This window comes from Dendrobium catenatum, unplaced genomic scaffold, assembly GCF_001605985.2.
Source record: "Dendrobium catenatum unplaced genomic scaffold, ASM160598v2 fragScaff_scaffold_600, whole genome shotgun sequence".
Taxonomy (NCBI): domain Eukaryota; kingdom Viridiplantae; phylum Streptophyta; class Magnoliopsida; order Asparagales; family Orchidaceae; genus Dendrobium; species Dendrobium catenatum.
The window spans coordinates 121,995-136,142 of NW_021319062.1; the positions used below are offsets into that span (position 1 = coordinate 121,995).

Sequence of the window (14,148 nt, forward strand, 5' to 3'; positions counted from 1 at the left end):
AGGGCAAATGAAACAGCCTCTTGCCCGACATACCAACTCATGCAGTATCCGCTTCTTGCAAACCAATTTTGTAGGATTTGTCTACTATTCTTGATATAGATCGTTTCCAAGCAATGAAGTTCATACGCAGCACCTAGCGGTTTTTTATCATGGGAAAATTTATTAAGAATATATTTAATCATTAACAAATTTGAAGATAGCAGATAATTAATAAATGCCCTCATAAATAAAATGAAATATATATTTCACAGAACAAGCACACAAAAAATTATTTAATTTAATATTACATTATAAATTTAAAATTTCATTACATGCAATTCGTAATTATATAATAAATTAATATAAAAACATTAGAATTGCACAATTGAATATACGAGCTTGAAATATAAATTTTTGAAACCAAATCGCATTAAAAGCTTCTCTTTCTATCTCTAGAAATATGGCCCTTTTTTCTGAGGGGTATGTATATATATGGCCCTTGGATAAAAAAAGTGGAAATCATATGATGAACTCAGAATGAAAGCAGCAACAAAAACCAAATAAAGTAAATCCAACTGCAGGCAAAACAACTCGACTACCGGGAAAGAAGCAATGCATTATGAACAAGTAATTTACCAATATTCAGTATCATACTCAGAGCCGATCGGACAATCATACAAAAAAAAAAAAAGGATGCATGAAAATTATATAATCCTTAATGCTGGATGATTGTAAGAACAAAACCAAACCTAGCATCCAAATTCGCCAAAGCACAATGGCAAAATCAATAACAGGAAATAAAAATAACTTCAAGCACAACAATTCCTCCTCAAGCACTGGAGGCATTACTTGCGCAATATTTTTCTCTCAAATTCTTCAAAGCTACTAGCAAAGGTTGGGACATCTATCAACTGGCCCTAATGAACATTTAATTCCCCGTTTTCCAACATAATTTACAGATCTTGATAAGTAAAGGTAGCTATGGGTCAATAAGAAGTTAGAATCATAGGTTAACCCGCCATCCAGTACCCTCAATTCAACAAAGTACATCAAGGCCACATGACCGGCCAAGCCCAAAAGGTATATGATTGTGAGCCCTAACATTAGCATTAGACTTAAGGTCATAGGACCCAAAAAATCTGCAGCAGAAATGCACCTAGAGCTGAAGCACCGGCTGTGGCTGTTTAATGCTAAGCTCAGCTCTCAAGTGAAGTACTCCATTCATGAAGTAGAGACTGTCCTCGGCCATGAACGATGTCCATGGAATTGCAAACAGGTTTCTGTATCCAACGGCCTTGCCCCCAGTGAAGGTGTAATATCCCTTGTATTTGGTGGCAAACTCACCAGCAGGTTTTGTCCTCGCTGCAAATTCATAGTCAACCGTAAAGCTCACAGAACCTTTTTCCTGCATCCCTAGGAAAAGGCCAAAGCAGTGAAATGAACTTTGTTGATCCATATTACAGTGTGCTGAGAGAAAGAAGCCTTGTCCTCCTAAGTGGAATGCCTGAGAGTACACACGGCCAGATGGAAATAGATTGGCACACTCCTCCCGCCTTAAGTCCAAGTAAACAATGCATTGAGAGTGCGGCAAAACAAACTCCAACACTTTTACAGGCCTATACTTGTAGGCCCGCTCCACAAACTGACGGTTTTTGTTCGAGTCCTCGGATGCAAGAGCACGCTGCCTATAGGGGGTCTCAGCTTTGAAGAATACTGCATCCAAAACAGCTTTAGATGCCGTTTCATGGTCAAGATCATTGCATGCGAGTACCTTCCTCAGTTTCCTGCAGGTCATAAATGGAAATCGGATTAAACCCACCAATCGGGTTCCCAATATTTCCCTCCGCTCCTCTAACTTGGGGTACTGTGCTCGAGCCCACTTTAAAACCAAGTCATAGATAGCATCTTCAGAAGCTACTTGAAGGTCATTACTGCTAAGGACTGCCTCAATGCCAGCTAATGGTAGATTCATCACTTCATCTTGGAACCTAAAGGTAGACAATTATTTTAATGAATGAAACAATGTGATTAGAGAAGTAAATTCGTGAGACGCTTACTTTGTCAAGTCCCTATATTTATTAGCAAGGAATTCCTTAGCAGCATCTGTCAGTGGCTGCACTGCAGAAGCAATAGAAACACTAGATGGGAGTTCCAAATAAAGAAGTGCGGATTCTGTAGTCATAGGCAAGCTTCTTAGCATATGACTGCAGTGCCTCATGCAAGAAGCAACCTCAAACTTATCAGCCGCCATAAGAAGATCTAGGAGGGCTGGTTCTGAACTGGTTGACAACTTCCCACTATACATAAAGCTCAGAAGTTCCATTAGGGCAGCTTCCTCTGCAACAAGATGGTGTTATTTTTTTTTTCAAAAAATATTCTTGTATAGCACTAAAAAAAACTACATTGATGCATTACTTTCCATCCTAGATAAATCACCAGTTAATGATCTGTCGGTAGGCCATCATTTTAGAAATCTGTAAACTAATGCATTTGAATGTCCAATATCATTGGAATGTTTCCAAGGATCTCTTGAGAATGATTAAAGGTTAACAAAAACTATGCATTAAGAAAATTTTAGCTAAAAGATTACAATCCTTGAAATTGTCGGAACAAGATTTTTTTTCACCGAGAGGTTTTTTTTGACATATTTCTAGAGGCTAACTGATCAAAGTAATGTATCTGGAGTTGTCACAAGTATAATTTCAAGGAAAAGTTTATGATAAGACCGGGGCATAATATATTATTCAAATTAAACCAAGCACAAGCCAGAACACAAACTAAAGAGGCAGGACACCAAGCTAAGTACATCAAATAACATAAAAAACTCTCAAAATGCAGCATCCAAGTCAATCAGATCTGCTTCAGGTGTGCTTTGAAGTCATTAAATATTCATGTATAAAGGCAGAAATTGTGCTTTAAAACATTTCACGAAAGACTTCTTAAGGAAATATAAGTTTCCAACTTTAGTCCCGTTCTCCAGAAAAGTCTCTTAGGGAAGACATTTCAAGATATTATTGTCAACAATGCATGCCTGACTTGTTTTGAGGTAGATATTTGAAATAGTCCTAAGACGTTAAGCAACATGCAATAGATCGGATCAACCACTCCGGTCCATTGTTTAATATTGTGCAATATGAGGCTCGCTTCAGTGCAATTCCATTGAAAAATGCATCGAAACTTACGCCTCAAACTTTTGTTATGAAGCTTGCGCCTCAGCTTGGCTAAGGCCTTCCTTGAGACACCACACCTCGCGGATGTGAGGCTTACGCCTCACCTTATTGATATATATTTTTATTAAAATTTACCTAAATCCTAAATTAAATCCTAGAAAAAAATCATGCTTTAATGCACCCCTAAGCTGCAACAACTTCCTCTCGACTGCCTTGACTTCCAGCACTCCATTTTCTCCATAGTCAACATCGTCTTAGCCTCCAAGGATCACTTGAAACTCGCACACCATCACCACTTCCTCTAAAATTTAAAGAGTTTTAATCTCATCTTTATATTAATGAAAAACATTTATGAAAAAGAAAGATGGTTGAAATAAGCAAAGAATAAGCAAATTGGGACTCCAAAAGATCAGGGAGGGGACAACAATTTGTTGTTATGATGACGACTAAAATAAAAACCTCCTTGACATTGCAGATGAAATCTAAGTTTTTGTCAACTATTTCAGTTTTCTTGGAGAATTTAATGTGGATGATTAGGGAACTAAGAAAGAAGAAATTTGGAGTTGAACTTGATAATATATGATAGACTTATGGCATTCATAATTTTTAAATTTCAATTCTATTTCATGTAATTTATCACTTCCACTTTACATTTTGTTCAATTTTTTATTTTATATGTATGTCAATTTGTTACTTCATAATTCAATAGAGAAAGATAACATGTTATCCTTTAACATATTATTTGGGTATTATATAAAATATCACTTTTAACATTTATTTTGACTTAACACTTTTTTTTTATTTTGAGGCTTATGCCTCAAAACGCCTTGAGGCTTATGCCTCAAAACTCCTTGAGGCTTATACCTTGCCTCAAGAACAAAAAATGCCTCAATACTCAACTACGCAATTTTAAACCTTGCTCCGGTCTCAACATAATCTTCTGTTTATTATGAAACTATCATGCAAATATAGAAATGTTTTTCACGCAGATATGAATGCAGTATTTTTCCTGAAGAGTTCTTTTCATTACTACTCTATCAATTTTTCTAATTTGTAAGGTTGAAAACTGCCGATCAGATTATTTATTTAATTCATAAGGTGGCAAGTGCTGGTTAGAAGACTAATACACATTATATTTCATTAAACCTATATACGCAGAAGCAGATTCATCCTATTCAAATATTGACAACCAAAAGGTATGATCTTCTTTCAGATAGTCCATGAAACCATAAGGCATGCTGCAAATACCAACTCATGACATTTGAGAAAAGCTGTTGCAAAGACAATAATAAGTCTAAGAAAATCTTTTGTTCACCAAGAAACTGGCACACAGATTACATAAATCATTCGCATCTGAGTTTTTTGTACATTACTCAAGAATTCTTCTAAGCATGACCCAGCTAACTACCTGTTTCATTAATTCGTAAGGTCGCATGCCGTTGATCTGATTCTCGCATGCCATTTGAAAAAAGCTGTTGCAAAGACAATAACAGGTACAATAATCAGTAAAGGGAATTAAGAGAAAAGCATGAGAGACGTCTATAACCACCAATTTATTACCTTGTAAAAAAAAGGGCTTTTTGCAGCTAATATTGCAGAACTGATAAATATAGACTTGACCTTCAAAACAGGAGAACAATCCATACCAAATGAAGATTCATTGCAGTGAGAAGGCGCATCACCTAAATAACAACGAAATAACAGGAGCTCAGAGAATGCTCAAAGGAAGAGAAGGTGGTAAAAACTGAAATCTGTCTTTCACGCCAGTTCATCTCAGAGTAGGCCTGACCAGATATTAAAAAAAAATCAGACAAACAAAATTGGAAAGACGCATTAAAACCACTTCAGATAGTTGGAATGGTTTATAGGGGCATCCTGCATGTTCTTAAAAGATTTTCAATCTATGTTCTCAAAATGTTTCCAATGTGAATCAACATATAGCTATTTTTTTGTGCTCATCTCCATGTCAATCCTAAACACAGAAAGTCTGTTGCTACATGTTAGAATTCATAGAATTTGAGAAAGGTAAAAATACCTTCTAATTATGATACAAAATTATCCCTATTTATAAATTTATACAAGATGTCTTAATAAAGAAATAAATAACTTCTAATTGATACATAATTGCCTCAATATAATCCTTCCTAATTCAGCTACCCAAATATAGAAGGATATTGACGTGATCCAGTTGAGCCTCCCACGGATTCTCATCCTGACCGTGGGATCAAATGCCAAGGGATGACTGAGATTTTGACAGTCCATGAAAGTGTTATGGTTACTTATTTTGAAAGAGGTAGCTTAGATAGAAGTCATGCATTAGACTTTATTGAAAATCAATCACTTTTGATTAATTTTAACTTATTTAAATTTTAGGTAAAATATTTGAAATTTTAAGAGCCTATAAAAATCTAAGAAAGAGCATTTAATTTCTAGTGCACACTCAAGTAAAATAGATATAACAAATTGCAAGAAAAATTCAAGTGCAGTTGCATTTTATATTACACCACGGAAAAAGAAAAGAACAAGGCAATTTGAATCTCCCATATATATAATCCAATCCAATGATCCATATGTTAAATATATAACATGGGGGTCTTTATAGGACTCCATCTTGTTCCATGCTTTTTGAATCATCCTACATGTCCGCATTGCTTTTCTAGCCTAAATATACAACAACAGTAGCAACATCAAGCCTTTATCCGACTATGTGGGGTCGGATACATGAATCTTTTTTCTCCATTGTTTCCATTGTTAACTATTAAGAGTCAAATTCTCATTTAAATCTAATAAATAAAGGTCAATTATAATATTTTCTAACCAAGTTTTCTTAGGTCTACCTCTATCTTTCTTAACATAAGCCAAATCTAATATATCTACTCTCCTAATCGGATTGGAAGGACGCCGTTTTAAAACCATCTAAGGCAACTCTCTCTAATTTTATCTATCACTAGAGCTACTCCAACCTTTTCACGTATATGCTCGTTTCGTATCCTGTCTCTAAGAGTAAAGCCACTCATCCACCCAAGCATCCTCATTTCTGCAACATTTAACTTATTATTATGTTTCTCTTTTAATAGCCAATATTCTGCGCCATAAAGCATTGCAGGTTTCACCACCATCTTATAGGATTTTCCCTGAAGTTTGAGGGATACTTTTCTATCGTACAACAAACCCGATGCATTCCTCCACTTCAACCATCCACCTTGAATTCTACTTATAATATCCCATCTATTTCACCATCACTCTGGACAATAGACCCAAGATATCTCAAACCTTAAAAGGGTACCAGACAATAAACATTGCAAGGAGAAAAATACCATAATTACAATCAAACAACATTGCCAAACTATTAGTACATCACTTAATAAGTGACTAAGAGTGCAATCTTAGCTACACCCTAATCCTTAGAATGCATAGGGATATAGCTTTCACAACATCTAGTGTGTGTTAAGTTGTTAATATGGTTAGTTTAATCTAAATGTGATGTTTAAGTTATAAGTTTGATTATAATGCATTTAAGTTTATTATCAAAAGAATTATTTCAATTTAATTTATTAATAATTTGAATTGTTTGTTAATATATTCTATAATTTATGGGTTCCACCATTAATAATTACAAAAAATCAAAGAGTGATGATCACAACCCACTCTAAGATAGGCCATGTCATCACAGGTCTCATAACATATGTTCTAGAGAGTGTATAATGTCTTCAAGAACATGGAGATGGGATAACCCATCTTTTAGTTCTATATTCTAGATCTAAGGGTTATGATAATTTATTCACGGAATGAAGGGTAATTTATTCTAAGATCCTAAAACCCAAAGCTAAGGGTCAAGGATTTTAGACTAGGGGATTAAGGGGGACTCATTCCCAAAGTCCTTATTCTTTGGTTAAGGTAATTAAGGATTTAAGAGATCTTAAAGATAGACTCTTGAGGTGGGCCATGGCATTCTAAGGTTGAAAGGTCCATTGATGTAGATACTTCACGTTAAGGTGGAATGTCACATTACTGTTCTAAGGGGATTAGCCTAATAGTAACCTAGCTATTAAGTAACCTTAGGATCATCTAAGATCACTCAAGCCAAGCCATTAATCAATCTATGTTCATCTACAACATACTAGGATTTACAATTAGTTTATTTAGGCTCAAATAAGTCAAATTCGAATCTATAAGAGATGGGTCCACTTAGAAAGTTTAGGATCACTAGAAAGGTCTCAAGATCATTTTGATATTCCACGATCAATGACTAGGTAGGAAAGTCATCAACTCTTGATCATCTAAGCTTGCTTAGTCAATCTCCTAACCAGCCTAATAGTTAAGTATTTAAAACCTCTAAAATTTTTGGACCATAAATCTAAAATAAATAAGTATTTAAAATCTTAGAAAAATTATTTAAATTAATGGAGACACATTCGATCTGTACTCACAAGATTGAAACTTAGTATAAAAATTCTATTAAGGCCAAAAAGTTAATAGTTACATGCTTCAAAATACTTATTTATCCACTAAGCTTGTATATATCGTTTGTATATGATCAACTTAGCATATGTCTAAATTCAATTAAAACGCAATAATTCTTTAACAAATAAACAACCTAGGGATGGCGTTCCGCAATGCACATTAATCTATCCTTGATAATATGCACTTTAAACCAAAACTCTTGTAACAGATGCCACACATCTTGAACCTTAGCTCTTATAATGGATCTACCACAAAACGCAGGGCAGGAGAATACCATAATCCTTATAAACTACAACTACCATCCTAATTCCCAACCAACAAATCATGTCAAACAAATAATTTCAAAGCCCACTGCTGAAAAGAAAGAAAAAGCGAGAACTTCAATCAAACAGAAAAGGACTCCCACCAACTAAGGAAACCACATCAAAAACACTTGAAGCAAAGTCATTAACTTGGATTGTGATCAATGTGCTACAAAGAAACATAATAGTGAGAAAGAAACACCACAAAAAAGACACAAAGTTTTATGTGGTTAAGTTACAACCAAGTCTACGTCCACTTGCGAAGAAAAAGAATCTATTCCATCAACCTAAAAACTCACACATACATAGTTGTAATGTACCAATTAAGAGCACTTTTAAGCCCTTCCCAAAAATTCCAACACGAAGACTACCTTACATATGAAACATTTTTCTCATGTAGACCATCAAGTATCTGACATTCTCCAAGAACAAGAGATCGTTACAATCATGAATTTTTAAAAAACGTATTGGGTGCTTTAGTTGGGGTCTTTTGACCCTCATTAGGTTTTGTTTTTTGCTTATGGTGGGTAGCTTTTTTTCTTGTAATTTTTTCTCTCTTTTTTTATTAATATATGGGCTTAGGCCCCAATTTTTTTTTAAAAAAAAAAACGTCTACAACTCTCTAAAAAGTCAAAATTCAGATCCTTAACTAATCCTCACCATCACTTGCATGTAGGTCTAGAAAGGCTACATGAAGATGCTGATGCAGTACTACATACTAGTTTAGGACATAAGGTGCCTTTTGATTGGCCCTTGGGAGTGCATAATTAATGTCTCAATTTGTAGCTTGTCAAAAATTGTAGTTGTGATTTTAAAAAGCAAAGCAGTAAGAAAGTTATTCCAAACGAATTCTAAATTTTCTATGCTCACAGCTATGAAAGAAATGCAGGCTGCAAATATTATGACTCAAACGAAAATGCCATATAATAATCGTACTATATCATACATGTCTTTGTTTTAGAAAAAAAAAGATTATAAATGAATAAAAGAAGAAAGGGCTTAGGCCATCTCCAACCGAAAAATTCAATTTTCACTTCAAAATGCTGTAACACACAAAATGTACTAACTTATCTCCAGGTAAACTTCATTTTCTAACAGCGAAAAAAGAATGTTGTATCTTAAAAAAAATTAATTACATAAAAAAATTATTTTCTAAAAAATAATGTGCTTATAAATTATTATTTCTTAATTATTAATATTAAAATTCTACACTTAAAAAATTAAAATTAATAACTTAATTTTTGGATTAAAAAAATTGCGGTTGAACAGTGTGACGCCTTGGCAATTCACTGTTTACCCGATTAGTGTTTTTTTGTCGTTCGAATGGAGCAAAACAGCGATGCCTCCCTGTCATTTGGAGAGAAATTATTGTGTACGCAATCCGAACACAGAGTAAGGTTCGGATGCTGCGTATTTACTGTTTATTTTACTGCGTATTTTTTATACATAATTTTTTCTACGTATTTATTATGTATTTAGTGAGTATTTAATGAGTATTATTTATTCGCTACTTATTTGCCACGAAAAAATTATTTATCAAAAAATACGCAACAAAATAAGCAGTAAATACGCAACATCCGAACCTTATTCTGCGTTCGGATTGCATACACAATAATTTCTCGTGTCATTCGGAGTTCAACTGGAGACGCTCTTAGGAAAATTATATCTGGAGCCTTGTTTTTATCAACTGCCATTCAGCCATAAATAAGTGGGAAAAGAACGGATAAAAAAATGCTATAAAGAAAAGATCAGCTAACCTCTTTTTATATGAAATTATTTGTATTTTATTAAGAATAATTTTAATTTCTTAAATGTATAAACTTCTTTCCATTTAAGTACATTAATAATTTTTTATGTTTTACATTAAAATATAAGTTTCTATCTTTGATGTAAACCTAATTTTGTTCATACATAAAATTTAATGATTGAAAAATCTGCAATATTTTCATTATCTCTAACTATGCGTTATAATGAATAAAATAATCACTAAAATTAATATCATAATCATGTGTTTAGAGTATCTACTATTTCAAACCCACATACTGCTTTTGATCATAACTTTTTCATTGCTTTTAAGATTTTTTTGTGCTAAAAAGTTGTATTAGAAAGCAATAAAAAAAACTATCACAAATGAATAATAAATTCTTGTTTGGGATGGGCTTACTGCTTCTTAAACTATATTTCAAGTAAAAAAAAAATTATTTTTTATACTAAAAAGATGACTTAAGAAGCAATAAAAAGCAACCAATAAAAAGCAGTCTTAAATGAAGCCAAAATTAGGATTTAATTATTTTACTAAAAAGCTTATTTAATAAACAATAAGAAAACCGAAGCCAAATTAAGTTAGGAAATCAACATTCTAGGAGAACAAAATGGTGTGATAAAAAGTGTTTACTTAGTTTGGATAGCCAACATGTTTCCTTGCGTGTTTCTCTACTCAGTGATTTGCAAATCTAAGTATATGATTTGATGATCAATTCATGTCTAGATTTCAAAAGAATTTTAAAGGTACTAATCTATCTCGTTAAGAACTACTTCTCTACTTTAATTATTTATATTCTTATTTAATATATATACTTCTTTAGCATTAATCCAAGTTTTTTAAGGATCACAGCTAGTTCTTCAGAATGATTCATGTCATAATTCGACAAATTTTATGCTGGTTGTTGAATATGTTTTACGGTAACATTTTATTATTTCGGTAGACATATAAAAATAATTTGAATAATATCATGATTTTAGTACATTCTAATGGGAGAATGTAGTGTGTTAAGATTTTTTTTTTTATAAATTTTATATACATATCAAAATTAATTTCATTAAGCTATATATAAAAATAAATCAAATTATTTAATATATATCACCTAAACCCTAAACCCTAAACCCATTATTTCTTCGACTGTTACAATATATCACGAGATAATATTAAACATTACTAGGTCCCATTCTTTAATAGATTTAGCTTGGAGGCTATGACATCAAAGTTTTAATTATAAGGAAGGATAATAACTAAAAGTAGCCACTTTCACAGCCCTCTACTGTGGACTACACCACCAAAACAAGGATGGTGGCCGCAACAATATTCTACTTCTACGTAGCCTTTAACAGAGGCCACCTCTATTGCTACCACCATCCAAAAATATTGCTTAATATTTTTTTAATTACCTTTAATTTGCCATTAAATCATGAATGAATAATATGAGAAATCTATATTTTGTGCCCATAAGTATCAACATAGTTCAAATTGCTCCTAAGAATTAGATTAAGAACACTATTCTTTATCGCATTCATATATACCTCAACTTTTGCCAGAAATCTCTGCCTACTCATTGAATTTTCCATGCATTCCCGCATAGTAAATTCTCATTCCAATCGTCCTAGTGTTTATCTTGAGGGTCTCGGTAAGATCTATGGTCAAAATAGCTACAATTTCCCTTAACATTTTGGGCTTATTAGGTTATTTCTAACTAGATGTTCTAGCTACATGGTCAAACCTCTTATATATGATTTTTTTTCATTAACCCACATATAATTTGACCATAAAATTACTATTGGAATAGGTTAGTTGACTTTGAACCCTAGCTTGACCCAATAAGCCTTACTTAGGATAATCTAAACCTATAACTTATTATTGAAGAAATGAACTTTGGTTAATCTATTGAATATGCCATAATACATTGTTAGAAATTTAATAAATGCAAATAAACATATGGCAGAGTTAATTGGACCCATTGAACAAATTGATTCGAAATTGACCTATTTGATCATATATGATTAACTCCACCAAGATTAATCAAATTATTCAAATTGATTGATCCAACTGTCTTAGAAAGTTTTAATATGTCAATCATAAATGCCTTGATCCCAACTACCTCTTAAAAAGGCCAAATCATTCACTTAGCCACCATTGGCTCAATTGACACATTATGGCCAATTTGACCAAATTCGGCTCAAGCAATATTTGAAAACCATTTCAATTACTTAATTATTAGATGAATTTAGCTCAATTGACTCATAAACCACCACTATTTGGCCAATTAGCCAAATAGTTAATTCTTTGAGCAATTTCATTTTTGGATGATATTTTGACAAATATTTTAATTAGTTAAGCTCTCAAATTTATTTTAATATAAAAGTATATATAAGTAATAAATACTATATTAATTTTAAACTATATTTTCATTATTTATTAATAAAATTTTGCTCAAAGAATATTTTTCATCTGCACTCTCGTCAAACTTGCCGGCCTTAGCCCACGTAAACTTTCAATCATAGAAAGTTGACTACCATCATATCTTTCCAAAGAATCATCAATAAAAAAGAATTATGGAGAATTGATTTGCTATTCATTTTAATTTATATTTGACTCTTTTATCAGCTCGTTATTAGCAAACTTAACCTGGATTACATTCATTATATTATTAATTACTAACTAATAACTTTCTTTTTAAGACTGTAGACTAATCAAATCTATTCTGACATAGCAGAATGTATTAAAATTTAAACTAAAGTAATGGAATTTTTATGTAAGTTTTGATGTAGATATTTATAGTACATATATAGATCGATATTAATTTAAAAACTATATTATTTGAATAAAAAAAATAATATGAAAAGCGATTTAATCCGCAAATAAATTTTTGTACTTATCTCCCAAAAAAATAAATAAAGGATATCCAATTTCCACTATTATGGTGCATTTAAAGACAAGAATAAGTTTTCAAAATAGATATAAAAAATAATTTAATTATTAAAAATTAAAATTTAATAATAGAGAAGTTATCTATTTAAGGGCGACTTGACATGGCAAACAAATCGCCCATAAATGGTTGGCTCGAACCCACCCGATATTGATAAACATGAACCCAACCTATATATTAAATCAGTCAATCCGAATCAAGAATTTTTCGATCGAGACTAGGTTTGATTTTTTTGGTCATGTCATATGTTGACACCCTTAAAAGGATATAGTTTTTTTTTTTCAAGATTCTAAGTAGAATCACATAAATATTTTATGATTTATCGCTCATCATTTAAAAAAAATAAAAAATTAAATGTGATTTAAAATATCTCAAATCATCTTCTTCTATTAATTGGCTTTGATTAAAACTTCCAAAGCTGGTGGAAGGTTAGTGTGGTCGAGATTCTCAACTAATAATTAATATAAAATTAATTAGATTTTTATTTAATTATTTATTAATTTTCTTTTTACTTGCAATTAGATGTCATAGACAATTAGTATTTTTAATGTATCAATAATATTAAATATTTAAATAGAAAACAAACCATTTTTATTATTAGTAAAGAATATGCAAAATTATATAGGCAAGTCTGCAAACTGAAGTCAAGTCTCCTAAGAGAGCTAATATAGATTAAAATGAATTCCAAATCAATGCCTCATTATTTATTTAGTTATATATTTTTTATTGGTGATACATTGGGAGGATATGATGATGCCACCGCTATCTGTGGAGAAGTGTCACTCTCCATTCACCACTATCTGTGGAGAAGTGTCACTGTAATTCAAGAGGCGTATATTATATAGACAAGTATGTGAAGGGAAGTCAAGTCTCCTAAGAATGAGCCAATAAACTAGTCAAATATAAATTAAAATGAATTGAAAATCAATGCTCCATTATTATTTTTATATTAGTGAAACTTTGTAAGGATATGATGATGAGTGAGTTTACCTCGTTGGAGGTTAAGGTAGGATAATGCCGATCAAAGTAAAGAAGAAAAAGAGTTGTATGTAAACATTTAAAAAAAAAATAATTAAAATATTAATTCTAAGTTATATTATATAGGAAACTGTCACCATAATCTAAGAGGCATATATTATATAGACAAATGTCACTGTTATCTGTGTAGTATTGATTTATAAATTCTAATATGAGGTCCACTCATCGCTATATGTGGAGAAGAGTCATCATAATCCAAGAGGCATATATTATATAGGCAAGTCTGCGAAGTGAAGTCAAGTCTCTTAAGAGCGAACCAATAAAGGAGTCAAATGTAGAATAAAATCAAACAGTCCACTCATCGCTATATGTGGAGAAGAGACATCATAATCCAAGAGGCATATATTATATAGGCAAGTCTGCGAAGTGAAGTCAAGTCTCTTAAGAGCGAACCAATAAAGGAGTCAAATGTAGAATAAAATGAATTGCAAATCAGTACTCCATTATTATTTTTTGATTGTTCATACTTTGGAAGGATATGATGATGGTCAAGTT

At 32.1% G+C, this 14,148-nt stretch overlaps 1 protein-coding gene across 1 annotated transcript; it reads right to left on the bottom strand.

The window, feature by feature from the left end:
- Window positions 1-658: 658 nt before the first annotated feature.
- On the bottom strand, window positions 659-4,868 carry LOC110101523 (BTB/POZ domain-containing protein POB1-like). Its single transcript, XM_020829449.2, has 4 exons — window positions 4,710-4,868; window positions 4,558-4,621; window positions 2,037-2,316; window positions 659-1,967 (listed from the first exon to the last, which is right to left on the bottom strand). The coding sequence occupies exons 1-4, from the start codon at window positions 4,791-4,793 to the stop codon at window positions 1,136-1,138; spliced, it is 1,260 nt and encodes a 419-aa protein (XP_020685108.1). The 5' UTR covers window positions 4,794-4,868; the 3' UTR covers window positions 659-1,135.
- Between the last annotated feature and the right edge of the window lie 9,280 nt (window positions 4,869-14,148).

Bases quoted from the DNA above. Each gene is read 5' to 3' on its own strand.
- LOC110101523 (XM_020829449.2), bottom strand. From the start codon at position 4,793: ATGGATTGTTCTCCTGTTTTGAAGGTCAAGTCTATATTTATCAGTTCT. The intron at 4,622-4,709 runs GTAATAAATTGG...TCTTTGCAACAG, and splicing joins AAAGCCCTTTTTTTTACAAG to CTTTTTTCAAATGGCATGCG. The intron at 2,317-4,557 runs GTAGTTAGCTGG...ATCTTGTTGCAG, and splicing joins CTTACGAATTAATGAAACAG to AGGAAGCTGCCCTAATGGAA.